The 27,864-nt window shown below is 56.6% G+C and overlaps 2 protein-coding genes across 4 annotated transcripts; one reads left to right on the forward strand and one right to left on the reverse strand.

Moving 5' to 3' along the window:
• Window positions 1–935: 935 nt before the first annotated feature.
• Window positions 936–9,900, forward strand: TMEM150B (transmembrane protein 150B). Of its 2 annotated transcripts, none has more exons than XM_043598281.1 (8): window positions 936–1,432; window positions 1,986–2,117; window positions 2,374–2,521; window positions 2,939–2,998; window positions 3,099–3,166; window positions 3,380–3,507; window positions 5,441–5,624; window positions 7,816–9,900. In XM_043598281.1, the coding sequence occupies exons 3-8, from the start codon at window positions 2,454–2,456 to the stop codon at window positions 8,010–8,012; spliced, it is 705 nt and encodes a 234-aa protein (XP_043454216.1). In that variant the 5' UTR covers window positions 936–1,432; window positions 1,986–2,117; window positions 2,374–2,453; the 3' UTR covers window positions 8,013–9,900. The 2 variants fall into 2 exon arrangements, with proteins under 2 accessions (XP_043454216.1, XP_043454217.1); XM_043598282.1 differs by having other exon boundaries at window positions 2,069–2,117.
• Window positions 8,194–27,064, reverse strand: BRSK1 (BR serine/threonine kinase 1). Of its 2 annotated transcripts, XM_043598276.1 has the most exons (19): window positions 26,765–27,064; window positions 24,594–24,688; window positions 24,413–24,498; window positions 22,402–22,542; window positions 18,742–18,858; window positions 18,628–18,661; window positions 18,479–18,547; window positions 15,047–15,193; window positions 14,653–14,684; window positions 14,284–14,454; window positions 13,670–13,767; window positions 13,300–13,459; window positions 13,002–13,062; window positions 12,180–12,549; window positions 11,685–11,733; window positions 11,470–11,593; window positions 10,730–10,928; window positions 9,516–9,605; window positions 8,194–8,789 (listed from the first exon to the last, which is right to left on the reverse strand). In XM_043598276.1, exons 1-19 carry the CDS (start codon window positions 26,898–26,900, stop codon window positions 8,632–8,634), a joined length of 2,337 nt encoding a protein of 778 aa, XP_043454211.1. In that variant the 5' UTR covers window positions 26,901–27,064; the 3' UTR covers window positions 8,194–8,631. The 2 variants fall into 2 exon arrangements, with proteins under 2 accessions (XP_043454211.1, XP_043454212.1); XM_043598277.1 differs by lacking the exon at window positions 26,765–27,064 and having other exon boundaries at window positions 24,409–24,498.
• Window positions 27,065–27,864: the final 800 nt, after the last annotated feature.

A 27,864-nucleotide genomic window follows, 5' to 3' on the forward strand; every position in this document is an offset into this window, starting at 1 on the left:
TGGGGCCCTGGAAACACAACAGTACCAGCAAGAAAAGGGGGGTCTCAGACTCTTAAGTCCACAAAGACGCAGGGTCAGTGGAATACTATTTGGCCACAGAAAGGGATGCGGCGTTGACGTGCGCTACAACGTGGACAAAACTCAAAAAACATAGGAAATGTCCAGAATTGACAAATCCATAGGGACAGAAAGCCATCTGCTTGTGGCCAGGGGCTGAGGACAGGAGGTGATGGCGAGGGCCTACGCTTGATGCGTGGAGAGTTTTCTTCCGGGGCGGTGAAAAAGTTCTGGAACTAGATAGAAGTGGGGGTTGCACAACCTTGGGAATGTACCAAACGCGACTGAATGGTTCACTGTAAGATGGTTAATTTTATGTTTTGTGAATTTTACCTCAAATTGAACAAAAAGAGGTGGGGTGCTGAGGGAGAAGAGAGCTGGAACTTCTGGGTCTGAGGGAGGAGGGGCTGGGGCCTGGGCTCCTGGGTCTGAGGGAGGAGGGGGCTGGGAGTCTGGGCTCCTGGGTCTGAGGGAGGAGGGGGCTGGGAGTCTGGACTCCTGGGTCTGAGGGAGGAGGGGGCTGGGAGCCTGGGCTCCTGGGTCTGAAGGAGGAGGGGCTGGGAGTCTAGTCTCCGAGGGAGGAGGGGCTAGGGGTCTGGACTCCTGGGTCTGAGGGAGGAGGGGGCTGGGGTCTGGACTCCTGGGTCTGAGGGAGGAGGGGCTGGGGCCTGGGCTCCTGGGTCTGAGGGAGGAGGGGGCTGGAGGCCTGGACTCCTGGGTCTCAGGGAGGAGGGGCTGGGGGCAGGACTCCTAGGTCTGAGGGAGGAGGGGCTGGGGGCAGGACTCCTGGGTCTGAGGGATGAAGGGCTGGGGGCCTAGATTCCTGGGTCTGAGGGAGGAGGGTCTGGGGGTCTGGACTCTTGGGTCTGAGGGGGGGGGGGGCTGGGGGCAGGACTCCTGGGTCTGAGGGAGGAGGTGCTGGGGGGGGGTGTCTGGACTCCTGGGTCTGAGGGAGGAGGGGGCTGGGGGTCTGGACTCCCGGGTCTAAGGGAGGAGGGCCTGGAGACCTAGATTCCTGGGTCCACAGGAAGCAGGATGAGGCCAGGGCCCAAAGGTCTGATCACCAAGAGGGAAGGAAACCAGAAATCTGAGGGTTGCCATGTGGAAGACACAGCAGAATGGTCTGGGCAGAGGAAACAATTGCTTTCGGGGAAGGCTCATCGGATGAGATGTCAACACCAAGGTCTCCCTTCCCACCCACCCTGAGCCTGCCCACCGGGGAATTCCAGCAGCTGTCCAGAGGAAGGGAGAGGGGAAGGCAAGTGAGGGCGAGGAGGCCGGGTCAGCAAGGCCCTACCTCCAGCAGCATAAGGACGGAAACTACTCCCAGCACAGAGTCTGACCCGTGGGCCTGGATTCTGAGGTCCCAGAGGAGGTAAGAGCTAAAGGTGGGACCCCAGAGGCTTGAAACAAGTGGATGTGTTCTAAATCTTTTTTTTTTTTTTAATGTTTATTTTTTGAGAGAGAACACGAGCAGGGGATGGGGCAGAGGGAGAGAGAGAGAAAGAGACAGACCGAGGACCTGAAGTGGCCTCTGAGCTGTGGGCACAGAGCCCGATGTGGGGCTCGAACTCACAAACTGTGAGCTCATGACCCGAGCCGAAGTCCAACGCTTAACCGACTGAGCCGCCCGAGTGCCCCTACAAGTGCACTTACTCTAGAAGGGACTGGGGGCCTGCACGACTGGGTCTTTGAGGGAGGAAGGGTGGGGAGCGCTGCAGGCTCAGACTGTGGGTCCTGGGAAGGTCAAGGGCTGGGCTCTTGGACGGTGAACTGCTGAAAGCTGAAGGAAGGAAGTTGGGGGCCTCTCGAAGCTAACTAAGGTGGTGCCTGCTAGGTTCTGCGTGGGGAAGTGGCAGTTTGGGGGTGAGGTCCCGGAGAAAGTGGTGGTGAGGCCGTCAGACTCCTGACCTGACACTGTCCTGCAGCCTCCCGGGCTGGACTTTGGCTCTGCCACAGCACCACCCAGCTCCACGCCCGTCCCCTGCTCCCTTTTCAACCTCTCCCACAGCCCCCGGGCCCAGGACTCGGGAGCGCCAGAGGGAGCAGGTTCAGGACAGGTGAGCGTTCCGGGGGAAGCCATGAGGCCAGGCCGGCGGTGGAGGGCTGGCTGGGAGAGGCTGGGAAGCTGGGCTGGGGGAGGCCAGCCTGGAAAAACTGGGAGGTCCGGATGGAAAGACCGTTGTTCAAAGAGGGAAAACGCCTCAGGCTGAGAGCTGGCCTCAGCAGCCCGGACCCTTGCCGACTGATTCCGCCTGGGAGCCAATGGGGGCCTCAGAGCCAGGAGGCCACCTTCTGATGCATCTGGACCCTTAGGGCAGGTTCCTCACCGGAGAAAGAGAAAGAGAGAGAAAGAGAGAGGTTCGTGGCTCTCTACTTGCCCTGCAGAGCCCGGCATGTGGGGCTACCTGTCCCTGCTGCCTGCTTTCCTGGCCGTCTGGGCTATCACTGGAGTCTGGACTGTGTGAGTGTTAGAGGCAGGATGACCCCTGGGTCTGCGGGAGGAGGGCGCTGGGGGGTCTGGACTCCTGGGTCTGAGGGAGGAGGGGGCTGGACTCCTGGTCTGAGGGAGGAGGGGCGGGGGGGGCGCGTCTGGACTCCTGGGTCTGAGGGAGGAGGTCCTGGGGGCAGGACCCCCGGGTCTTAGGGAGGGGGGCCTGGGGGCCTGGACTCCTGGGTCTGAGGGAGGAGGTTCTGGGGGTCAGGACTCCTAGGTTTGAGGGAGGAGGGGCTGGGACCAGGATCCCAGGGGTGTGAGGGAGGAGGGCGCTGGGGTCTGGACTCCTGGGTCCGAGGGGAGGGAGCTAGAAGTCCCTGTTTCTGTGGGTAACAGAAAGAAAAGGTGTCGTTAAAACCACCTTGATGTGTCCCTGTACTTCAGTTTTGCCCTTGCAGTGGCCAACAGGGCTGTGAACCTCACCGAGGGTTTCCCCTATATCAGGTACTTATGGCGCTGGCGGGGTGGGGGTGGGGGGCTCCGCGGGAGAAGAGGAGGGGGCCCGCGTCTCAGGAGCCCCAGGATGATCCTTCATTTTCCCCAGCCTCTGTGGATCTTACCCCCCTCAGAGCTGCATCTTCAGCCAGCTGCTCAACATGGGAGCTGCTATGGGTAAATATTCTAGCCCTTTCTGTTCGGGCGAGCTCCTCCCAGCCAAGGGGGGACCCGGCCCCAGCCCCAGCTTCAACCCAGTAGTCCAAGCCCACACGCGCTCCCCCAGATATGGGGGCTAGGCCCCCCCCACCCCTAGATAGCCGGTCTCTCCGCACCCCCTGCCCTAGGAGTCCGGGTCCGGGGCTCCCGCCCACTTCCCTCTCCTCCCAGCCGCCTGGATCTGCATTATCCGTTACCACCAGCTCCGGGACTTGGGGGCCGGAAAGTGGTTTAACCTGCTGATCCTGTGGACCGGACTCCTGTGTGCCCTGGGCACCTCCGTGGTGGGCAATTTCCAGGTGAGACCGGCAGGAGGGTCTGACAGTCCAAGTCTGGGACTACAGCTCCCAGCATCCCCCGGGGCCGCTGGCTTCTTGTTGCGGGGGCTCGTCCGCGCATGGCCTTCTGGGATTTGTATTTCTCTTGTGGCCATCGGGTCGGGGTGGAGGGAGGGGTGAGCTCCTCGGCTCTCAGAATAGAGCTCCGCGTGGGAGGCTCTTGGCTTCGTTATTTCACTGAACTCTAGAAGGCTGGGGTAATTGATTGCCACCCCCTGCCCCTGTCCCCTTTTAATGATATAATTACTCGGAACCACTCATTCTTAGGGTTGCCACAGAGTTGGAGTGTTGGCTCCGTGCGGGGCGCTAGGCTTTTATTGTGTGTGTCTTCATCCATCACCACAAGAGACCTACGTTCACCTTTTTTTGGTCAAATCCGACAGAGTTGGTTTTTGTTGTTGTTGTTTTAATCAGCTGGTCCCTGGAGGTCGGAAATGAACCCAGGGGCGCCTGGGTGGCTCTGTTGGTTAAGCCTCTGACTTCAGCTCAGGTCATGATCTCCCAGTTCACTAGTTGGAGCCCCTGCCCTGGGCTCTGTGCTGACAGCTCAGAGCCTGGAGCCTGCTTCTGTTTCTGTGTCTCTCTCTTTCTCTGCCCCTCCCCCACTCGTTCTCTCTTTCTCTCTCTCTCTCTCTCTCTCAAAAATAAAAACATTAAAGAAAAGAAAAGAAATGAACCCAGATTCAGACTCTAGAACCCGCATTCTTCACTGTGAAGTTCAGTAGATAATTGTAGAACAAATAAATGGACAATGGGTTGGAGAAAGCCTATTGATTTATTTTACATTGTTATTTAATTTTACTGTTTTGTCTTGGATTCCAAACCTCTCCAACCTAAAGAAACCACAGGGTGTTCAGATAAGAGGTTGCCTCCTTGGGCTTCTTAATAAAAATTCCCAATCACCTCTGCATAGCATTCATTCACTCATTCATTTATTCCTGGGTTCCTCAACTTTAACTTCTTAAAAATACTATATTGCTCTCCTAAGAAGTCTTTTTTAAAGCTTATTTATTTTGAGGGAGGGTGACAGCAAGTGGGGAGGGGCAGAGAGAGGGAGAGAGAGACAGAATCCCAAGCAGGCTTCCTCACTGTCAGTGCAGAGCCTGACCTGGGGCTTGAACTCATGAACCATGAGATCATGGCCGGAGCCTGAAGTCAGACGTGGGGCTTGAACTCATGAACCAGGAGCACATGACCTGAGCTGAAGTCAGACATTTAACTGACTGAGCCACCCAGGCACACCTCCCCTAAGGGAACTTTTAAAGACATTTCCCCTTGGCCAATGCTTTCTCTTATTAAGCCTTTAGTATTTAGAATATATTAAATAACATACCGTATATCTGCAAGCCACAAACCATTGTAATAGTTGAGAATTTTTTCATCCTCCAGAAGCAAATTCTTACCCCCTGAGTGGCCATATTAGGCTCCCTGACCCTGGTTAAAAATGAAAGATATACTTCACTAATATTTACTGAGTGTCTGCGATGTGTCGGGCACTGTTTTAGGGACCAAGGCCACAGCAGTGGGCAACAAATTTAAGTGTCTGTCCTCCTCTAGCTGACCATGGCCAACACTCTTTCTTTTATCCTTTTCTTTAATGTTTATTTATATTTGAGAGACAGAGAGAGAGAGAGAGAGAAGGGGAGGAGCAGATAGAGGGAGACACAGAATCCAAAGCAGACTCCAGGCTCTGAGCTATCAGCACAGAGCCAGACTCGGGGCTCGAACTCGTGAACTGTGAGATCATGACCTGAGCCAAAGTTGGATGCTTAGTCGACAGAGCCATCCAGGTGCCCTGGGTGTGGCAGTTTTCCAACACAGTCTACTGGGTGGATCGAGGACCCCTCCCCCCACGTATGTAGCTTCCTCTCCCCTCTTGTCCCTTTTCTCCCAGCAAAAGAACCAGCTGCCCACGCACCTGACAGGGGCCTTCTTCGCCTTCTTCGTGGGCAACCTGTACTTCTGGATGCAGCATTTACTCTTCTGGTGGATGAAGAGCCTGCCCCAGCCTGGGCCTCCCTGGATCGGGCCACTCCGCCTGGGCCTCTGCAGCCTCTGCACCATCCTCATGGTGACCAGTATCCTTACTGGGGCCGGTGGCAGGGCTTGGGGTTTGTCCATTGGGCTGGGTGTGCGACGTGTGGTGCACAGTGCCCTGTCTTGTCTGGGCCTCCGTCTCCTCAGGAGTTTTTATTTAATGTTTGTTTATTTTTGAGAGAGAGAAAGGGAGACAGAGCACAAGCAGGGGAGGGGCAGGGAGGAGGGGGTAACAGAGGGTCCGAAGCAGCAGGCTCTGCGCTAACAGCACGGAGTGAGCAGGGATCTGTTAGGGGAGCCTGCCCTGTGTCGTGCATCATGTTGGCTAAGACTGGAAACTGAGGTTCAGAGAGGGGGAGTGTCTTGGCCAAGACCGGTCATGAAGTTCAATGGCAGAGCTCCAGCAGGCTCTCAAGAGCAGCCCGGGCCTCTTCCCAGCTCCACATCCGGTGATGTCATATTAGCAGCTCCAACTGGCCTTGGTGGGAGTATTTACCACACAGAAATTGGCCAATGCTGTAAATCGTGGTCGGTTGTTAACCATTTACCAACGTACCTGGCACCCGGTGAAGACTCTACCCAGCCCCGTGCTGAGTCACCTGAGCCCAGATGCCTTCCGCCAGCACGGCCTCTGGGTGGGTGCCTCTGGGTGACTCAGGTGACTCTGGGCACTTCAGTCCCCATATATTAAGATGGACTTGTTTTGATCATAGTAACAGTGGTTATTGATAAGCAAACTGCTCTGAGAGAGGGGAGGCTGCAAATTCACCCTTAGGGACTGATCTCCTTGGAGAGGGTGGAATGGAGGCCAGAAGACTGCTGACGTTGGTTGGAAGAGGCTGGAGGGAAACCAGCTGACATCCTGTGTGGTCTGCCTTAGGGACAATTGGGCTGCTAATCAGTTTGGCTGCAGGGTCCTTTTTCTGTGGGGCTGGGAGATGGACCATAAAGATGGCCAGCGAGGTGTGATAAGGGCTGGGTGTCTGCAAGGATAGGTCCGAGAACTGACAGATTCTGAACTGGTCTTGCAGAAGGAGCTACTTTGGGCAACACTGCAGGTGCATGTAGAGGGTGGAGAGAGACCAGCTCACAGATGAGGCTGCTGGCAGGGCGGAGATGAGGATCTCCAGTGCTACTGTGAGGCTTGAAAGGCTTGGGTTGCTGCCCAGGGGCAATAGGGAGCCATGGGGAGCTGATGAGCAGGGGAGAAACAAGGTCAGTTCTGGGGGTAACCACCCTGTGTCCGGGTGCTCCCACCTGTTCTTTGCTGTAAGATTCATGGGGTCAGGGGTGACGTCAGCCTTGTTCACGGTCTAAAAATCCTTCAGTGAACGGAATAATGTCTACACCGATCTAGGGGCAGTGAGAGAGCGCTAGCTTATGTGAGAAGCAAGAAAGTTGTTGCTGGGAGTCGGGCGAGGGGGTGTCCCAGAAGGCGAGATGCCTCTCTGCTAGGCTGAGCTCGAAGTGTGCTTGGGCTGGCAGAAGGTTTTCAGGGGGCGCCTGGCTGGCTCAGTCAGTGGATCATGTGCCTCTTGCTCTTAGGGTTGTGAGTTCGAGCCCCACACTGGGTGTAGAGTTTACTTGGAAGGAAAGAAGGGAAGAAGGGAGGGAGGGAGGGAGGGAAGAAGAAAAAAAGGTTTTTAGGAGCAGGGGACTAAGAAGCTGGAGACAGGACAGGACAGCCCAGGACAGAGGTGGGCAAGACCAACAGCACAAGCCTTGGGGTGACCAGCTGGCCATGAGGAGGGGGAGGGGAGGGGCAGGGGCGAGGGTGATTCCCCAGGGTCCGCTAGGCATGTGAGTGGGTGGCAGGGCTGTCACCAGATGGGGACACCAGGAGGAGGAAGAAGATATTTCAGGGGGTGACTGGGAGGGGCCCTAGGGCTGTGGGTGGCTGGGGAAGAAAGTCGCCAACGTAGCCTGATGCTGGCACCTGGGGTTGGGGGGATCTTTAGGAAACGCTGCCTATTTGAAGGGAGAAGCAACTGGGAGCTGCTTGTCTGGCTGGGCAAGTGGGGAGATGGTGAGGGTGGAGGCTTAATGGCGTCAGGAAAGGCCAAGGATAAGAGAAACTTTGTTCTGCAATGTCGGAAACGCGACAGGAGCGGGAGGAACCTACGGGCCACAGCCTGAGATAGACACAGAGGTCGGCGGGCATTCACCGCGAGTCTGTCGCGGGAGGGTGCGGGGTCCTCTCTGCTCGGCGTGGCCCTTGATCCCGGCGTGAAGTGGTCGTCCTCCACTCCTGGCTGCTGCGCTCGGCCTCCGCCGCCTGCGAGTGGGCCGTGGCCATGCTGCTGTTCACGCTCTTTGGCCTGTTTGCTGTGGACTTCTCCGGCCTGGACGGCTGCACCCTGACTCTCCGGCCGGGCCCCAGCCTCAGCTCTCCACCCGCCTCCCCCCTCTCCCTGCAGATCCCCCTGTGAACGGCAGTCCGCTCGGTGTGGTCTGACCCCGGCGCTGCGATCGATCGCGGCCACCCGGGAAGTGAGAGGCCAAGGCCAGCCAGCCATCCCTGCTCAAGGCTATTTATTATTATTATTATTATTTTTTTTTATTTTTTTTTTTTTGCCGCCGGCGGAATCAGAGACACGGACGCAGGCAGGGTCACGCGAAACCAGAATTCCTTCCGGAGAGCAAATCCGTACAGAAGGTTGTTGAGGGAAGGGGAGAACCGGGGAAGGGGGGGCCCGGGAAGGAGGAGTTGGGGAACACAGGGACAGATGGCCCTCTCCGTCCGGATCTGCTAAGCCACCCCAACCAGCTCCCGTCCCTCCCCCACCCCGCCCCGCAGAGAGATTGATCAATAAATAAAATAATAAATTAATCAATAAATAAAATAGAAACAGCTCCCCCCCCCTCAGTCCCCCCTAGAACCACCCCCCATTGGGCACGGCCCCCTGAGCCCCATCCCTGCGGGGCAAGGCCGGGTTTGTTGTATCTCTCCCCTCCCTACATACTCCTTGGGCCCTATTTACAGATTCACAGTTGGGGGGCAGGGAAGGGGGGTGGAGGGGGCTCCCCTCCTTCCCCGGCCCCCTGGGGTCAGGGCAGAGGAGTCCCGTTGGTGGCCAGGAGCTTCTTGTCCTTAGCGGGGCCTCGGCGGGGAGAGCTGCTCAGCTCTGGGTCTGGGCGGCCAGGCGGGGGCTGCAGGCTTCTGGGTGAGGTACCAGCAGGCCGAGTCTGGGCCCCGTTCTTCTCGTCTGTGGAGGAGGAAGCAGTCTGGCCTCAGTACCCTCACGGCTGCCAACCCCCAAGGAACATGTTCTGGCAGCCGCACGGGGCTGGAAGCCTGGGGAGACGGTTGCCGGGAGGACACATCTGCAGCCGGACCTGGCGATCTCAGGACGGCAGGTCACACATCCTGGGCCCCTCCAAGCTGTGTGACTGTGGGAACTGGGCCAAATGAGTCCCGGTGAGAGCCGGCGGCCCACCCTCAGGAGGTGTCCTCACAGACTCTGGCTAGGACGCTATTCGCTAAGGGACAGCCTGTCGCAGCAGCAGCAGCTCAGATTTGGGGATGACAGCCAGAGGTCCCCTTTCCTTCCTCCCAACCCTGGTTGTTAGGGAGGACGGTCCTTTGCAATAGGGCCCGGGGGAGCCTACGTGGGCCATTTGGGGGTCTGAACAAACCCGGATGGTAGATTCCCCTTCTCCAGAACACACTTCCAGAACTTCTGGCAGCAGAAAGTTCCACTACGCCCGACAATGAGACTACTCATCCTCTTGGGGACCCCTGGAGGTGCCCTCCCTAGCAACGAGGCCTTCTCGGTCAGGATGGCCAGGTTCCCTGGATGGAGCTCAGGCCCCAGCCTCTCGGAGGCCCCGCCCACAAACCGGAGCCCTGGGGGGCACTCGTTCAGCAGGGGGTCTCCCCTCCAGCCCACAGGATCAAAGAGGGAGACATTGCAGCCCCCACCCCCCCACACCTGCCAGGGCCTGCACGGAGGGCTGGTCGTGAGTACTCAGCAGCTGTGCCTGGATGGTCTCCACAACTCGCTTGAACCGACGGCTGGGACCTGGAAGGGGTATGGAGACAGACTGACTCGGGGACCGACCGGGACAAGGAAGGCCCTCCCACCCTGTGGAACCCAGCAAAGGACTCTTCTCTCGGTCTCAACTTCCCCGCCCTGTGTTGGGCATAAAACTAAATTTCGGTCTGCAAAGGGGACTAAGAAAGGTCTGAGTTGAAATAATGATGGGTGCCGTTTTCCACTTAAATAGGTCCTGTTCCTTGTTAGTTTCAAGGTGAGGTCATGTAGAGCCAGAAATGCAAGAAAAGAAACGGGAAGTAAAATAAAATCTTAAAATCGAGGAAGTCCTGCGTATTAGTCTTTAAGGGAAAGGAAAAACAACGCGCCGTCATTCATTTCGGTGATGACACCGCAGTGCTCTGGGGAAGCCTGGTTTAGAAACCCCGAGAGCAAGCTCATCTCCCAGCTGTGACACACTAAGACAGCTCACAAGGCTGGGAAACAGGAGCAGCCCTGGTCATTCAAACTCTTGGTTAGCAGGACTCAGGAACCAAGCTGAACCGGAAGCAAGGCACCTCTGTGGTTTTCGTCTCCTGTGCCAACTCCCGATTAGTGATGGTGGCCTGAAGTTTCTCAGGCTGCACCTGAGCTCAGCGGGAGGAAGTGCAGTGGTCGATTGCTGATGTCTGCTCTGGGTGCAGCAGTGACATTTGACAACGGGCGGGCCATGTCTTTGCCCTTCTGCTGTACTGTCTTAAGGAAGTAGGAAGGGGGCTCTGCACTTCAAGGTCAAGGGCTCGGTTGAGCCCAGCTCTGTCATGGTCTGTAGTGTGACTCTGTCAAGTCTGTTTACCTCTAGAGGACTCAGTTTTCTCCTCTGTAAGATGGGTGATTACTAACACCACAAAGGCTGCTGGGAAGCTTCAATGAAATAGTGCAAGGAAAGCATTTGGAACATCATAAATATCCACTAAATGTCAACGAGGAAAGGGGGAAGGAGAGGAGGTAGGGGTCGGAACGAGCAGGGGGCTCACACACAGTCAGTCAGCACGAGCTGAGCCCCACCTCCTCCTCCTCGCTCTTGCTGCCCTCGTGGGCCACTATCCTATCTCAGCTGTCTTGAGGATCCCAACACCAGGCTGGAGGCAGTGTAGCTGAGGGAAACTTACCGGAGATGAGAGTAAAGGTGACAGAGTAGATGCCACCACCACCGCTGCCATCCCTTCGTGGGGAAGGCTCCGGGCCCTCTGAGGAGCTGATGTCTACCTGGAATCGGACGGGCTTCTGGAAGACGGATGGGCCGCCACTGGCCTTGTACTCGGCCCTGAAGCTGGTCTGTGACAGCACACTGTGACTCAGGCTGGGGATCTGAGGCAGGAGGGGGACAAAAAGAGGGGGTGATTCCAGTGACCTGATTCCAGGGAATGGAGAGCCAACCCTACAACTACTTCTGCCCAAGGAACTACAAGTTCCATCAGCCACTGGGGCAAAGAATAACAGAAAAGCCATTGGGAGCCCCCACTGCCTGCTGGGACTTGTAGTTTTCTTGTCCAACTATAGGCAGGGTATAAGGGGAATGGCTGAGCAACTGGATCCCCACATAACAGGACCCTCATATCTAGGTGTCAGCCCCAGGCTCCAGAACCACATGACACAAACATCTCCTCCACAAGCACTGCCATATCTGTCTCAAAACCTTTAAGTCCCACTAGCTCCTAGAGCAAAGCACCCCAGGACACAGTAAGCCCCTCCCACCTCCCTGCCCCTACAGTGACCAAACCCAACTCTGAATGGAAAGCTACAGATCCCATGAGCCTTAGGAGGAAGCCAGGCTAGAGCTGGGGGGGAGGGGGGGAAATCCCCCAAGGGCTTCTGGGATTTGTAGTCCTATGCTGCCCAGGACCCTCACCGACAGGAAGGCGTGAACAATGTCCGCTTTGATGCTGCTGAGAGGTTTGTCCTTTAGCACAAGGAATATTTGTTCTTCTTTGTCCAAGGAGATGAAATTCCCAAACCAGGAGCGTTTTGCCAATCTGAGTGAAAGGGGATGGTTGGAGGCGGGTCAGGAGGGGGCTAAGGGATTAAATCCCTCCCTCCTTCCTCTCCCTTCCCCGTCAGACTCACTCTGGAGAAGACTCTGGAGTCAAACTGGACATCTCCTCAGCAGTGGGGACTGGGGGATAGGGAGGGGGGAGTATGGTCAGCACTTGTCCGTCATCCTGGTGTCCAGCACGCAGGCTAGCAATCACCTCCAACCAGAGGTTCCAGACCCCAGCGCCCGCCCGCTCACCTCCCAGTAGCTAAACCCCAAATGGCATGCTGACTGATGGTCCTTCCAGGGATGCTGTCCCACCCTTTAGACCACACGCCCCGAGGGTGGAACTTGCTTGCCATCAGCCAATGGGAAGATGAGCCAGAGCAAGGAAGGGGCGTGTCCTTCAGGGAGGCCCCTCCTCCAGAGATGGATGCCACACCCCCTCTTCCCAACACCTGAATCTTTCCTCCCAAACCCATCTTCTCTTCTCCTAGGACGTGGGAATCCAGGCCTCCTACCTCTCTCCTCATATTAGGACTCAGGAATCCGTGCCCCCAGCCCCTGCACCCCCAGGGACCCCGTACCCTGCATCTTGCGCCGGTGAAAGCGAGGGGAGCCCAGGAAGCTGTTGCGGATGGAGTTGAGACGACTCCTCCAGGCGGCTCCCCCGACACCACCACCGGGGCTTGGGGGTGGCGTTGTTCCCGGCGTCCCGGTGGGGCTGGCCCGGGGTGTGTGCAGGGGCGAATGCAAGGGGGTTCCCCCAGAGGAGCGCGGGGAGCCTGGGGGGCCAGGCAGGGGTGTGGAGCGGGCACTCGGGGGCGGGGGCTGCTCTCCGGCGCCCCCACCCCTGGGGCCTCGAGAAGGCAGCGTCTGCGTTTTGGAAGTCGGGGAGCCCCCGCCCCGAGCCTCATCTCCAGCCCCGGGCTCAGGCGAGAAGGAAAAGACAGGACTCTGCAAAAGAGTGGAGATGGGTGAGATGGCCGACTACAACTCCCAGGAGGCTCTTGGAGCCTCAATCTCACATGCTCACAGAGGTGGACACTGATGCACGCTGGAACTTGTAGTCCATTATTTCCGCCTCCCAAACCACATTGTTAAGGGGACAGGGACTTTTTCTATCATGCTCACTGCTCTAAGACCCAGCACAGTGACTGGTCACCGTAGGGACTCACTTAGCTTTTGTTAAATGAATAAATGAACCTCTGACACACTAAAAACCCAATCCTATTGGAGGTGAAATGCCCAATGTACTAAAACAAAATGCTTCATGCAGCCTTAGGTTTTGGTCCTTTTAGGGACAAAAAGGCAATGCCCCAAGACTTCATGGGAATTGTAGTTCTGCCAATCTTTGCTCCAGTGTTTTCACCCCCTTATCCCTTGAGTAATCGGGGACCTGGCCTTACCCTTGGGCTGCTCAGAGGGCTGGAGGACAGACCGGTGGAGGCTCCACTGACACTACGAGACCTGTTTCCAGGAGACATGTTTTTTTTTTTTAAATCAGTTGTGTGGATTTCATAAGGCTCAGATGTCCTCTCCCTTCCACACTCCTTTCAGATGAGGACACGAGGCCCAGAGAGGGGAGATGACTTGTCCCAACGACACAGTACGGTCGAGGGGCAGCTAGCTGGGCTAGAACCCTGACCTCCCACACCCCCCTCACCCGCCAGGACTGTGATCCACTGGAGGGGCGGGGGCTCCCACCTCTGACTGTGCTGGGCCATCTCCAGGGCCCGCCGGGTAGGCACTGGGGAGCCACCGCCCCCAGCATCCGTGATGCTCAGTACTTCCATGGACTTCCGCTCTGGCCGCCGCTTCCCGTGACGGCTCAGCATAGGGGAATCCACACGTTTCCGAGGTGGGTCTGAGGGCGGAGAGAGTTTCAACCTGATTAAAAGACATGTTCGTCCAGCTGCACATGGCACTCATGCAGATGGGGAAACGGAGGCCCAGAGTGGAGAGTTGTGACAAGGTCACAGGGCAAGTCAGGGGGTCCAAACCCAGAAGCTAAGGGCTTGCAGCCCCTTCCTCCCACCGGAATCCGGGGTCTGGATTCCCAGCCCTGCCTGCTCACCAACATCATTCCTGGGAGGCAGGTCCTGGTCCTCACAGCTGGGATAGCGCTCCTTCCGATCCAAAAGCAGATAATAGATCATCTTTTCTTGGTTCTCCCTGGCACGCAAGGGGCGTGAGGGGGTAGGAGGAGAATTGGGATCAGAGGTCGGGTCTCCAAGGTCTCACCCCCTCCCCGCAGCTGGGGCTCGGCACACCCAACATCTCTGCCCATGCTTCCATCTTCCTAGGTAGCGGCACGGTTAGTTCCTCTGTGTCGGTGTACATCCTACCCTCACCTTAGTCAGCAATGATAACAGTAGTAGTAATAATAATATCGAAGCACTTACTATTTGCAAGCACTACCCACGTGAGGCACTAAGTCTGCGTCAGCACCTGTTGATACTTTTCTGCATCTTTTTTTCCGCTGGCCCTACCGCCCCCTCCTGGTTCGTCGGGGAATAGCTCCACGTGGGACCTTTAAGCCCTGCCCTGTCTAGCGGCCCCGACGCCCGCCCCAGGGGGTCTGCGCGGGTGCGAGGCACAGCTGCGCCCCCTGCTGGCCGTCCGGGGCGCTGCAGCAGCTCGCCGGAGGCGGGCAGGTGGCGCGGGTGTTCGAGGGCGAGGGGGCCTTACTCCTCGCTGCGCAGTTCGCGGTGCAGCCGCTCGCGGTCCCTGAAGCAGCCCAGCGAAGCCATGCTCTCTAGGACGTCGGGGTCCAGCTCTCCGTTTGATGGCAGGCTCCGCATGGCCACCCGGCGGCCTGGGGCTGGCTCCAGACAGGGGTCTGGCTCGTGTTTCCCGCCCCTGGGAGACGGAGAAATGTTACAGGGGGCCGGGCATCCGTGATCGAGCCCACTCCACCCTCTCCTGGGAACCCAGAAATCCGAGTCTCCGGCCCCTCCTCCTTGAGGAACCTTGGCATCCCACCCCCTAGCTGGTGCTTGACATTTGCCCCCCTCCCCACGTCCTCCCGGAACCAGGCACCCAGTTCCCCGTACTCACAGGTACCAGGGATGTTTCTGAATTTGCTCCAGCTGTGAAGAGGGTGGGTCGTAGAGAAGCACCAGTGAGGTCGAAAGTTGATGAGGTGGCATTGGGGGTCCCTGACGATGCGCCCTCCTCTCCACCGGGGTCAGGATGACTTTGGTCTCCCCTAGTGGCAACTGAGTGCCTTGACCCACAACTACTGCCTGGGGCATGCATCCTTCCCGCGGTGGGGGACCTTCCCAGCTTGGAGCGGCAGGTTGGGCAGACCCTGGTTCATTCCACGACACAACCCAACCCCCCCCACCTCCCCTGGCCAAGCTGACAGGCAGGTCCTGGAAAGCCATCTTTATGAGCCCCCTAGGGTTTCTGTCCTCATGACCCACCATCCCCCTTGCCCCCCCCCACTCACACTGAGCCTTTTCTCAGGCTCCACTTCGATCATCCCTCTCAGGAGGCTCTGGCAGTCTGGAGGAATGAAGTGGGGCATGTGGAAGACGCCCCTTTTCACCTTCTCCAGCAGCTGGCGGAGATTGTCGTCATCAAAGGGCAGAGCCCCCTGAGTGAGAAATGACAGGACCCCTTACGGAGCTTACCATGTACCAGGTAAGAGCCTAAGTGCTCCACACACGGACACATTTAGTCCTTACCACAGGCCTCGGGAAGCAGGGAACTGTTAGTACCCCACTTTACAGGTGGGGAGACTGAGGCACGGAGTGGTCCAGCAACTCGCCCGGGGCCTCTGAGCTGGTAATGGAGTCAGGCCCCAGTGCTTAAGAGGCTGGGGTTGCATCTTAAGAACAGGTTTCTCCCCAGACCAGTTTCAGATGTGGTCACACTCATTCATTCACTCAACGAAAGGTGAGCATCCATTATGGGTCAGGGATCTAGTAACCGACAAAATGAGCCCTCGCTCTCTGGGACCGTGAGATGTCGGCGAGTGGACGCGCATTAGCTGTGACGTCATTCATGATGGATTCAGCACCTGATGGTGCCCCTGCTGCCGCCCGGGTTCCGATCTGGCCCCTAGGGCTGGAGCGGGACAAAACCAGATTCCTGTCCTCACGGAGCTTTGTGTAGAACAGTAATTAACAGGCAACGGTTGTTGAATGCGTGGTGGGCGAGGCAAACAACACATGGACGGGAACGTGGGTGATGAGGACACAGAACAAGCAGGCAGTGCGGGACGGGAGCCGGGTGTAGCCAGGGAGTCGAGGAAGGGGTCGCGGGGGAGGTGACGCTGGACCGAGACTCACAGGGGGTGACAGTGCTGTCCCTGGTGTCAGAGGCCTCTGGACAGAGAATGCCGGGTGTTGGGGTTGGGGAGACTGGGAGAGGGCGCCCCTGAATGCTGGTCTAGGGCCAGGAAGCCTGGATGTGACTCTGCTTGTCGGTCTTGTTCGATGTGTCCCTGTGTTTCTTGTTTGCCTGGTACCTGGACCCTCAACTTCCCAGCCTCCAGAACAGTGAGAAGTGCATGTTTGTTGTTTAAGCTGCACGGTCTACTTTTGTTAGAGCAGCCCAAGCGAAGACAGACCTCTTGTTTTATATATATATGTCTATATTAATATATATTTATATAAAAAATATATATATATAAATACATGTGTATAATATATAAATATACAAGGGCGCCTGGGCGGCTCAGTCAGCTGAATATCCAACTTCGTCTCAGGTCATGATCTCACGGGTTTGTGGGTCCAAGCCCCACATCAGGCTTTGTTTATATATATATGGCATATAGATAGAACTCACGGGCAACAACATTATAACTCACACTTGAATGAAGCGTATCTAACGCATACATTTTCCTTGATGAGGGACAAAACAGCCTTCTTGCCCTTAGGAACGCAAGATAGCACTTCAACACTACCCTGAGGACTATTTAAAATCCCCAAGAAAAGGGCACCTGGCTGGCTCAGTCAGTGGAGTATGTGGCCCTCGATCTCGGGTTGTGGGTCCGAGTCCCACATTGGGTGTGGAGATTATTAAAAAAAAAAAAACAAACATAGGGGCGCCTGAGTGGCTCGGTCGTCTCACTCTTGATTTTGGCTCAGGTCATGATCTCACGGTTCGTGAGTTCAAGCCCTGAGTTGGGCTCTGTGCTGACAGCACAGAGCCTGCTTGGGATTCTCTGCCTCTGTCTCTCTCTCAAAATAAACAAACTTAAAAAAATAATAATATAAAATAAAATCACCAATAAAAAGCACGAAAAAGCAAATATATTGCACTCAATAAACCACAAAAAGCACAGTTGCTTACGGGATGAGCTGAAATAAGGAAATAAATAAATACATAAAAAGCAGAGGGTGGGTTGCCTCGCGTGTGGTGGGGACTCCAATTTTTCTCTGCTCTGTGCACATCTGAGAATGACCTCAAAAGCACCCAGAGTGTTGATTTTGAGGTCATGGATAAACTGCAGTGAGTGGGCAACTTTGCAATACAGAATCCGTAAGTCGTGAGAATCATCTGTGATAATAATAGTAATGAAGTATGCGTACCAGTAACTATCGAGCACCGCCTAGAACGCTGAGCATACGACACGCTATCGAAACCCTCGCAATTGCAGGTACCCTAACCGTCGCCACTGGGCGGGTGAGGAAAGGGGCCTGGAGAGGGACGGTGATTTGCTTGCTCAAGGTGACGGAGCGGGGGTCTGAACTCAGCTGGATGGGCTCCCGCACTGCCAGCTGCAGAGGGGCTGAGGACTGTAGTGTTGGAGCCTGCCTCTCGGGCGCCTCTCCGGCTTCCCCGGGGGGCCCTGGGCCCCGGGGCGCCCACTCGGCCTCGTTCCCCTCCGTGTTACGGAGCCTCCCTGGTCACATAGGCTAGTGCTTATGACGCCAAACACTGATCCCAGACCTGCCACTTCTCAGCAGTGTGGGCCGGTCACTTCTCTCCGGGGCTGTTGGGAGAGGTCCAGAGGATAACGTGCCCGTAACAGTGCCTCGCATGGAGGGCACCACTAATTCGTCTACACCACACGTGTTCCTGAGGGCCGACCGTGTGCCAACTCGGGTCCCACTCGCGACCCCACGAAATAAGACACACAAAGGCAAAAGCCCTGACTTCTGGGAGGTGATGATCTAGAAGGGAAGGGAGACGCCCCCTCAAGGAACCGAACGACTAAACGCACGATGGCAACCGAGAGTCGCCGGGAAGCTCAGAGCCTACCCTGGAGGATCCGACCTCGTGGGGCGTGGGGGACAGGGGAGGCTTCCTGGAGAAGTGGCAGTTGAATTGAAGCAAAAAGAAAGTCTAAGGGGGCGCCTGGGTGGCTCGGTCGGTTAAGCAGCCGACTTCGCCTCAGGTCACGATCAAGAGGTTTGTGAGTTCGAGTCCCGTGTTGGACACTGGACTGGAGGCGTGGAGCCTACTTGGGATTCTCTCTCTCCCTCTCTCTCCTCTCTCTCTCTCAAAATAAATAAACAGCACCACCAAAAAAGTCTAGGTGTAACCTAGCTGAGCAACGGGACTGGTAGGGGTGGGAGAGCGTTCTGGGCAGAGAAGCGCAGGTGTGGAGGCGAGGCGGGAAGAGCCGGGCTGACTGTACGAGTTACTGTCATATTGCAGTGCCCTAGCACAGCCACCGTCCCGAGCCGTCCAAGGGCTCCCGGCTGCCCCGTCCTTTTCTGGGACACCTGGATTAGCTCACCATTGTGTGACTGAATGGTTAGCTCTGGGCACAGAGGGGGGTGCTCCAGGATCTTGGTCTGCTGCCTAATACCTCCCACCTTCCCGATCTCAGTGGAATAGTTAGTACCCCTGAGGGGAGGACGGAACTTGATGTTCTGCGCTCTAGGTTGTCCTAGAAACGGGGCAGGAGAGGTGAGGGGCACCTTACCACCAGCAGGGCAAAGAGAATGACTCCACAGCTCCACATGTCCGCTCGGCGGCCATCATACTTCTCCCCCTGCAAAGGAGGACCAGCTGTGACATCGTCTCTCCACCACGTTCCTTCCACTCCTCCCGCCTCTCCACCCGCTCACTCACCTTAATCACCTCCGGACACGCATAGTGGGGGGACCTGAGGGAGAGAGGCAGCGTGAGCCTCTGGCCGGCTTCTCACCCCCTCCCTGGGACTACAGGGGCCAGGCCCCCACTCACCCACAGCTGGTCTCCAGGAGGCTGTCCCCCACCTGCAGGGACGCCATGCCAAAGTCCGCGATGCGGATGTTGTTCTTCTCATCCAAAAGCAGGTTCTCGGGCTTCAGGTCTCTGTGGCTGAGACAGGCAGGCAGGTGGCGCTCAGCTCTCTGCCCTCCTCCTGGGGGCCGAGGCCCAGTTCGCTATCTCTCCGAGGGGGAGACTTCTGCAAAGTCTTATGGACAATTTCAAACACGCTCCAAAGTAGTGAGAAGATACAAGGAAGCCCCATGCACCTGCCCGCCGCCCCCCCCCCCCCCCATTATCAACTCAGGGCAAATCTCTCGCCTATACCCCTACGTACTGTTTGCTTCCTCCACTGGATTTTTTTTTAAGTGTATTTTGTTTATTTTTGAGGGGGGGAGGGGGAGGGGCAGAGAGAGAGGGAGAGAGAGAGAATCCTAAGCTGTCAGTGCAGAGCCCGATGCAGGGCTCAATCCCACGAACCGTGAGATCATGACCTGAGACGACATTAAGAGTCGGACGCTCGTCCAGCTGAGCCACCCAGGCGCCCCTTCACTGGAGACGCCAGACAGCATATCATCTTATCCGCAAATGCTTGACTATGTATGAAGTGAGATATTTTGAGGTAAGAAGAGTTAACGTTGAGCTACTGAAATACTTCCGTGCTGAACAATAAAAACATTGCCACCCCAAGCCAGTCACTGGTCCCTCGTGAGACACCTGCCCTCTCCCCTGGAGCAAAATCCTTCAAGTTTTAAGAGCTAATGTCTGGGAGGAGATGGGGCCTGAGGACTCTAGAGTTTCGGTCGGAAGGGGTCAGCTCAGTAACTGGGTCATACTTGTTCAGTATGTTGACTATTGCCCCCTAGAGGCCAGTGTTTTTAATGTCAGGGTTTCGACAGGGTCCGGTGGATAGGGAGGTGTTGACAATTTAAACAGGCTGCCTTTTCATTTCCAAGCTCTACCCCCAACTCTGAGCCCCTCCACCCTGATACCCACCCCAACTCCAATCCCCACCCCAGAGAGGGAGGTGTGCAAACAAAAGAGGCTGAAAGACAACGGAAGGCATCCATTTGCACCTCAATGAATCATTAAAATGTTGCATATTTAATATCCTGTTTTGAGAGTGGAAGAGAGGACAGGACGATCTTTTCACATGGACATTCACAAGCCAAAGCATGAACCTCAACCCTTACTTCAAGTCATAGACAAAAATTAATTTGACATGGATCCCAGGACTAAATGCAAGAGCTAAAACTATATAACTTCTCGAAGAAAATGTAGGGGGAAGCCTTAGGGACCTTGAGCTGGGCAAAGATTTATAGATAGGACAGAACAAGCATAAACTGTAAAAAAAAAAAAAAATGACAAAATTGGATTTACCAGAATTTAAAGCTTTTGCTTTTCACAAGACATTGCTATAAAAACACAAAAGAGGGGAACCTGGCTGACTCAGTCGGAAGAGGGAGCACGTGGCTCTTGATCTCAGGGTCATGAGTTCGAGCCCCAAGCTGGGTGCAGAGATTACTTCGTTAAAAAAAAAAAAAAAACCTTAAAAAATATAATAATAATGCAAAATCATGTCACAGACTGAGAAAATAATACTCAAAAAATATACAGTTGATAACAGATTTGTCCTTAGGGGTGTCTCAGCTCAGGTCACGATCTCATGGTTGGTGAGATCAAGGCTCGAGTCGGGCTCTGTGCTGACAGTGTGGAGCCTACTTGGGATATTCTCTCTCTCTCTCTCTCTCTCTCTCTCTCTCTCCCCTCTCTGCCCCTCCCCCTCTCATACTCACGCACCTTCTCTCTCAAAATAAATGCACAAATAAATGTTTACAAAAAAAGATCTGTCCTTAGAATAAATAATTCTTAAGAGTTATTCCTAGAGCTACCTCTCGTTCCTAGAATAACGGAGTCTTACAACTCAATAATCAAAAGATAACTCAATAAGAAATGGGCAAAGGGTCTGAACAGACATTTTTCCCAAGGAACATAAACAAATGGCCAACAAGCACATGAACAGATGTGCTACATCATTAGTCATGAGGGAACTGCAGATCAAAACCACAATGAGATACCACTCCATATCCACTAGCATACGGCTATAACCAAAAAGTCAAACAGTAATGGGCCGCCTGGGTGGCTCAGTCGGTTAAGCGTCCAGCTCTGGGTTTCGGCTCAGGTCACAGTCTCATGGTTCGGTCTCATGGTTTGTGGGATCGAGCCCTGGGTCGGGGTCTGCACTGACAGTGTGGAGCCTGCTTGCGATTCTCTCTCTCTCTCTCTCTCTCTCTCTCTCTCTCTCTCCCTCTCTGCCCCTCCCCTGCTTGTACTCTCTCTCTCTCTCAAAATAAATAAGCTTAAAAAAAAAAGTCAAATAGTAGCAAATGTTGGCAAGGAGGTACAGAGACTGGAACCATCATGGACTGCTGGTGGGGCGGAGGGTGTGTTAAAGGGCGCAGCCGCTTTGGAAAATCATCTGGTGCTTCCTCAAAAGGCCAAGCAGAGTTCCCATATGACCAGACAGTTCAACCCCCGGGTACGTACCTGAGAACCGAAAACACGGGTACACACAAAACTAGCACATGAATATTCACATGTCCCAATTATTTATAATGGCCAAAAAGGAGAAACAGGGGCGCCTGGGTGGCTCAGTCGGTTTAGTGTCCGACTTCGGCTCAGATCACGATCTCATGGTTTGTGGGTTCGAGTCCTGCGTCGGGCTCTGTGCTGACAGCTCAGAGCCTGGCGCCTGCTTCCTTTTCTGTGTCTCCCCCTCTCTCTCTGCCCCTCCCCTGCTCACGCCCTGTCTCCCTCTCCCTCTCGAAAATAATCAACATTTAAAAATGGAGAAACAGGGGCGCCTGGGTGGCGCAGTCGGTTAAGCGTCCGACTTCAGCCAGGTCACGATCTCGCAGTCTGTGAGTTCGAGCCCCGCGTCGGGCTCTGGGCTGATGGCTCGGAGCCTGGAGCCTGTTTCCGATTCTGTGTCTCCCTCTCTCTATGCCCTTCCCCCGTTCATGCTCTGTCTCTCTCTGTCCCAAAAATAAATAAACGTTGAAAAAAAATAAAATAAAATAATAAAAAATAAAAATGGAGAAACAACTAAAGTGTCCATCAACTGTCAAATGGATAAACAAGATAAGGCATATCCACGTGATGGAATATTTATCAGCCACAAAAAGGAACAAAGTACTGACATGCTACAACATGGATGAACCCCGAAAACATTTTGCTCCGTGAAAGAAACTAGACACAGAGGGCCACATGAAGTATGAGTCCGTCTGTACGAAATGTCCAGAATGCGCCAATCCGTGGAGACACAAAGCAGACTGGTGGTTGTCAGAGGCTGCGGGCAGGGGCGGTGGATGGGTGACGGCTTAATGGGTACGAGGTGATGATTTTGGGGGTGATGAAAACGCTCCAAAATTACATAGCAGCAACGCACAGCACTGACTATACTACAAACCACCGAATTGTATACTTTAAAGGGGCGAATTTTATGATACGTGAGTTATAGCTCAGTTTTTTTTAAAGGGATAAAGATTTATGTCGGGGCCGCACCACACTGGCTTCCCCTCAGCTGCCATGTGCTTCCAGGGCCTGCCTCGTGGGCAGTGCTCCTCCCGGCCTCCCCTCACGCTGCCCCCTCACCAGATGGAGTAGCTATGGCAGAAGTCCAGCGCCGATACTATCTGGCGGAAGAACTTCCGGGCCTCCTTGGGTGTCAGTCTCCCCTTCTTTACCAGGTAGTCAAACAGCTCACCTCCAGAGACGTGCTCTAGAACCAGGTACCTGGGGGACGTGGAGGGGGCAGAGGGCTGGAAGGGGCATGTGGAGGACCAAAGAGCCTGGTCTTCCTCTTTCAAAAGCCCTTGGACCCCAGCACAAGACCTCAATCCCACTGGCCCCTGACAGCAGAGAACACCAATTCCCATGAGTCCCTGGGAGGGGAGAGACTCCAATTCCCATGAGTCTCCGGGAGGGGGTGGGACTCCAATTCCCATAAGTCCCCGGGGGGGGGGGGAGAGATTCCAATTCCCATGAGTTGCTGGGAGGGGGAGAGACTCCAATTCCCATGAGTCCCTGGGAGGAGGAGACTCCAATTCCCATGAGTCCCCCGGGGGGGGGGGAGGAGGAGACTCCAGTTTCAATGAGCCCCTGGGCAAAAGAGACTCCAATACCCCTCAGCCTTCGGGAATCCAAAACTCAATTCCAGAATCCTATGTCAACTTTAGGAGTATAGTACTTTGACTCCTAGTTATTTCAGGAGATAAGGCAACCCTGTTAGCACCTGGAGGACAGAAACACCCCAATTCTCACAAGACCCTGGGAAATAAAGACACCTCCCTCCCTCACTCCCATTAGCTTCTGGAAAGCCAAGCCTCTCATTGTTATAAGCCTCTGGGATGAAGAAACTCGAATTCTCAATAATGCCTGGCAATAAATGACTGTAGTGTGCACCAATCTAAGTCAAAGTCTGTGAGGTAAAAGACTACAACTCCCATAAGCTCTAAAGGGGTTTAAAACTCCCAACTCCCATAAGCCTCTGAGACATAGACTCCTAATTCCCATCAGCCACTGGATCCTTAAGACTCCAAATCCCATCAGGCTCCAGGAGGTTAAAACTCTGATTCCCATCAACCACTGGAAACAAAGGCTCAATTTCTTGGAAGGCTGATAATCCTCTGTGAAGCCCAAACTCCCATGGGCCCCCCCTCTCCCTACCTAGGTGGTGGGGTGGGAGTGACATCTCCACCAGCTGGTGACAAAGCCCCTCCCTGCTGCCACACCTGGGGAAGCCTGAAGATTACAATTCCCATGAGCACGTGGGGCCCAGCAGCGTACTGCCTGGGGAAACCAGCCCCAGCATCTGATGGGTATTGGAGACAGTTCATCCTGAGGACTGCATGGTGGGGGCGGGGGTCTGTCCCCTCTCCCGCTGCCCAGCCCAGCTGTCCCTTGGGTCACCAGAGTCCAGACAAAGGCCTATTGTCTGTACCCTGGACAGCTGGACTCCACTCCCATGTTCCCGGGGGGTAATCAACTTTGAGATACAGACTAGGAAATCGTAAGACAGCCGTTGTTGGGGTGTCCATCGTAGCACCCAGAGTTATGTGCGGGGAAGGGGGGGTTCCAATGCTCCAGAGTGGGGGTTTAGGAAGAGGCAGGATTCACTGAGCCTTAGGCTTTGTTAAGCCCTGTTGCCTCAGCAAATGGAACTGGGGTGGGGAGCTGCTCTTAACAAGGTGGATCTCCTTGAGGACATCCAGGTTATCTAGTAGAGAGTGTTCCCTGTAGTGCAGGGTGGGGGGGGTACCAGGGCTGGGGAAGAAGGGACAGGATGGGCCTCTGTCCCCCCACTCAGGATGGCTCACGCTTAGCTGTCCTGTTGCTGAGGCACATTTGGTCCTTAGCGTCAGGCCAGGTCAGGCCAGTCAGCCTGGGAACAGGAGGATTATGTGGGAGCATGCGTGTGTGTGTGTGTGTGTGTGTGTGTGTGTGTGTTCTGTGCAGTAGGGAAAGGACTGACTGGGCCTTCAGAGGCCCAGCCTGGAGAGCTTAAGTTTCCACAGGCCTCTTCAGGCCTTCTTTCCAGAAAGGTCCCACGCTAGGAACTTGGAGTGGGGGTGCATAGGGGGGCTGGGTGTCTATAAATACCTACAAATATTTCTTGTTCTCGTAGACATCATGCAGCTTGAGGACGTGTGGGTGTTCAATGAGCTTCAGGATGGCGATCTCCCTCTCCACCTGGGGGACGGCAGGGCGCACAGAAATGGAGGTCAGCATGGCCTCGCTCCCTCCCCTCAGCCCCAAAGGGACGCCCTCCCTCAGCACACACACACCTTCATCAGCACCGACTCGGACAGCTTCTCTCGGTTCACGATCTTGATGGCAACCTTCTGGCCCGTGATGCAGTGGACCCCGAGTTTAACCAGCCCTGGGGAAGCAGGATTGAAAATGTGGAGTGTGTCCAGAGAGCACTCTCACGGCCTCTGGGTCCTCAGTCCTCCTTGCCACCCCCTTTCCTCCTCCTTTTCCTGCTGGCTGCAGTGGCCTGAATCACCCTGACCTGAGTCCCTGAGGGCTCTGACAGCTGTCATTCCCACAAAACGCACTCTTCTTCCTGCTGCCCATAGACATTGACATTCTGTTCTGTCCATTCTTCTTCTTCTTTTTCTCCCCCTTAAGTCATCTCTACACCCAACGTGGGGCTCGAACTCACAATCCCGAGATCAAGAGTCTCACGGCCCACTGACGGCGCCAGCCAGGTGCCCCTGTTTTGTCCCTTTTGCTTGTCCACCACCTCCACAGCCGACCCCGGTTCTCACCCCATTCTCTGTCCTTCTGATGTGCCCCTGAAGTCCATCTCTCCACAGAATCTCTCCTCACTGTGTCTCCATAGCTTTGTCTCCCCTGCTGCCTCCTTCAGCCTCTCTCTCCCTCTAAACCCATCTTTTCCTTGAATTCTCTGCCCTTCAATCATCTGGAGACTCCAGGTCTCCCAGGGAATATACTTTCACGTTTGTCCCCTTCCCAGACCATTCTCCTCCACCTCCTTCCAAACCCTGACCTTTTTTTTAATCCTCTTTTTGGATCTCCTTTTAATACCAGCTGTAGCTGGGAGCATGCAAGAGTACGCCCACTCCCCAGGGGTAAGCCCCAAAGCCACAGACCCTGGAGTCTGGGTCCCCAGCCCCTCCTCCCTCAGACCCAGGAGTCTTGCCCCAGCCCCCTCCTCCCTCAGACCCAGGAGTCTAGGCCCCCAGCCCTTCATCCCTCAGACCCGGGAGTCCAGGCCCCCAGCCCCCTCCTCCCTCAGATCCAGAAGTCTACATCCCCAACCTCCTCCTTCCTCAGACCCTGGAGTCCGAACCCAGCCGCCTCCTCCCTCAGACCCAGGAGTCCAGGCCCCAGCCCCTCCTCCCTCAGACCCAGGAGTCCAGGCCCCAGCCCCTCCTCCCTCAGACCCAGGAGTCCTGCCCCCAGCCCCTCCTCCCTCAGACCAGGAGTCCTGCCCCCAGCCCCTCCTCCCTCAGACCCAGGAGTCCTGCCCCAGCCCCCTCCTACCTCAGATCCAGGAGTCCAGACCCCTACCCCCTCCTCCCTCAGACCCAGGAGTCCAGGCCCCCAGCCCCTCCTCCCTCAGACCCACCCAGCTCCTCTTCCCTCAGACCCAAGAGTCCTGCCCCCAGCCCCTCCTCCCTCAGACCCAGCAGTCCAAGACCATGTCCCCTTCCTCCCCCATAACTCAGGAATTCAGGTCAGTGACACCTTCACACTCTTACCACTAGGCTCTTGGGGTCTGAGCCTCTACTTCCCTCATGCCCCGGCCCTCAGCTTCACAGAGACCCTGGGCCCACCGCTGCCTAGGACACAGGGGTGCAGCTCCTGCCTCACAACCCCCTACCCTCCACCTGGCAAGAAAGAGGCTACAGCTGGGGCCAGTGTTTAGCAACAGCAAAGGATGCCCCCCCCCCCCCCCATTCCACAACCACTCCTGGGAGCTATGCTCTTGGATCCTGTTGCCCACACTGAGCCGGCATGCCAGAGAAGGGGGAGAAGGCTGCAGGCCCCATCACCCTAGCCTCACCGCTGGTCACCCAGACAGCCTGCCAGGAGAGCGTGAGGCCCTCCGGATCCAGAGCGGTGCAGAGGGAAGCGGCTGTCCAGGGCGCACCCCCATCCCGCGGCCGGACTGCAGCAAGGACCTCGGCTCCCGTTGCCGGCTGGTCCGCTGCTGCAGGCCGGCCTCCCTTTCCCACCTGGAGCCCCTCCAACCTCTGCCCACCATGAGGTGGGAGCCTTTGGGCCCCGCACCTCACCCCCCCCCCCCGGAGTCCAAGCCCCCAGCCCCCTCCATGCTGGGGACCCAGCAGACTGGAGCCCAAGTGCCCTCTCTGTGAGGGACCCTCACAGAGGGCGATCAGCCCCTGCCCTTTGAATACCCAGGAGTCCCGCCCTCTGCCCCCCAGCTCTTCTGCCCCCGCCCTAGGTGTCCCCTCCCCTGGCTCACCTGTCTGTCCTTTGCCCAGCGTCTTCTCCAGCCGATAGGGGCCCACATATTGGGCGTGCTGGGGTGGGTGTGGGTGTGGGTGCGGGAGGTGGTAGGCGGGGGAGCCCCCGCCCCCCTCCTTGGCCCCGGACGACATGGTGCCCTTGGTCCCGGCCCGACCGGCCCCCCGGCCGCCCCCCCGGCGGCAGGTCGCCCCGTCCCTCCGGTGGGGGCCGGCGACAGCTCCGTCCCGGCCCCCCCGGCTGCTCCCCACCTCTCCGGGGGTCCCCAGGGGGCTGGGCTGGGCCCCCCCAATCGGCGGGCCGCGGAGCTGGGGGAGGGGGGGCTGGCCCGGGGGGGTCAGGCCCCGGGAGTCAGCATGGCCCGGGGGGGGCTGAGCGGCCCCCCCTCCCCAGCCCGTCCCTGGCCGGCCCCCCCCTTCCTGCGCCTCCCCCCGCCGGGGGGGTCTGAGGTGCGGGCCGGCGGATGCTGCAGGCCGAGGTCCCCCCCGCCCCCCCACGCGCCCTCTCTCCTCCGCCTCCTCCTCCTCTCCGCCTCCCCCCGCCACCTCGTCCTTTCTCTCCGGCACGCTGACATCACCATCCGGGGACTCCGGGCCCTTCCCCAAAGTTAACCCTTTCGGAGGGGGGAGGGGGAGCGGGGGCAGGGGGCGGGCCTGGGAGCCAGAGGGACAGAGAGGAGGGATGCAGGGATGCAGGAGGGGAGAGCGTGGAGGCCAGGCGAGGGAGAGACGTGCGGAGCAGAGACCGGGGCCGAGACGGGGCTACACAAAAGGAGATGAAGTCGGGCACAGAGGCAGACGGCGAGAGAGATGCGGACCAGCAGACCGGCTGGCGCGAGGCAGGGACAGGGGCAGAGCCGGGGGAGTCCGACGCGGAGAGGCAGAGACGGGGGGAAAAGAGGGAGAGAGTCGGCCGGGGAGACGGAGACAGATGTGCAGAAACGCAGATGTGATGGAGAAGGGGAGAGGGGATGAGGGGGAGAGACAGCGACACAGAACCAGGGAGAGGCACAGGTGAGGGGAAGAGACAGGGAGGTGAGGGGGAGAGATAGGGAGGAACAGAGAGACAGAGACAGAGGGAGGGGAGGATGTAGAGGCG

This window comes from Prionailurus bengalensis, chromosome E2 (assembly GCF_016509475.1).
Source record: "Prionailurus bengalensis isolate Pbe53 chromosome E2, Fcat_Pben_1.1_paternal_pri, whole genome shotgun sequence".
Classification (NCBI taxonomy): domain Eukaryota; kingdom Metazoa; phylum Chordata; class Mammalia; order Carnivora; family Felidae; genus Prionailurus; species Prionailurus bengalensis.

Bases quoted from the DNA above. Each gene is read 5' to 3' on its own strand.
- TMEM150B (XM_043598281.1), top strand. From the start codon at position 2,454: ATGTGGGGCTACCTGTCCCTGCTGCCTGCTTTCCTGGCCGTCTGGGCT. The intron at 2,522-2,938 runs GTGAGTGTTAGA...CCTGTACTTCAG, and splicing joins ATCACTGGAGTCTGGACTGT to TTTTGCCCTTGCAGTGGCCA. The intron at 5,625-7,815 runs GTATCCTTACTG...CCCGGCGTGAAG, and splicing joins CACCATCCTCATGGTGACCA to TGGTCGTCCTCCACTCCTGG.
- BRSK1 (XM_043598276.1), bottom strand. From the start codon at position 26,900: ATGTCGTCCGGGGCCAAGGAGGGGGGCGGGGGCTCCCCCGCCTACCAC. The intron at 18,548-18,627 runs GTGAGTGAGCGG...CCTCCTTTGCAG, and splicing joins CGTGTCCGGAGGTGATTAAG to GGGGAGAAGTATGATGGCCG. The intron at 8,790-9,515 runs GTGTGGGGGGGT...CCTCCTCCACAG, and splicing joins CTCCGTGCAGGCCCTGGCAG to ACGAGAAGAACGGGGCCCAG.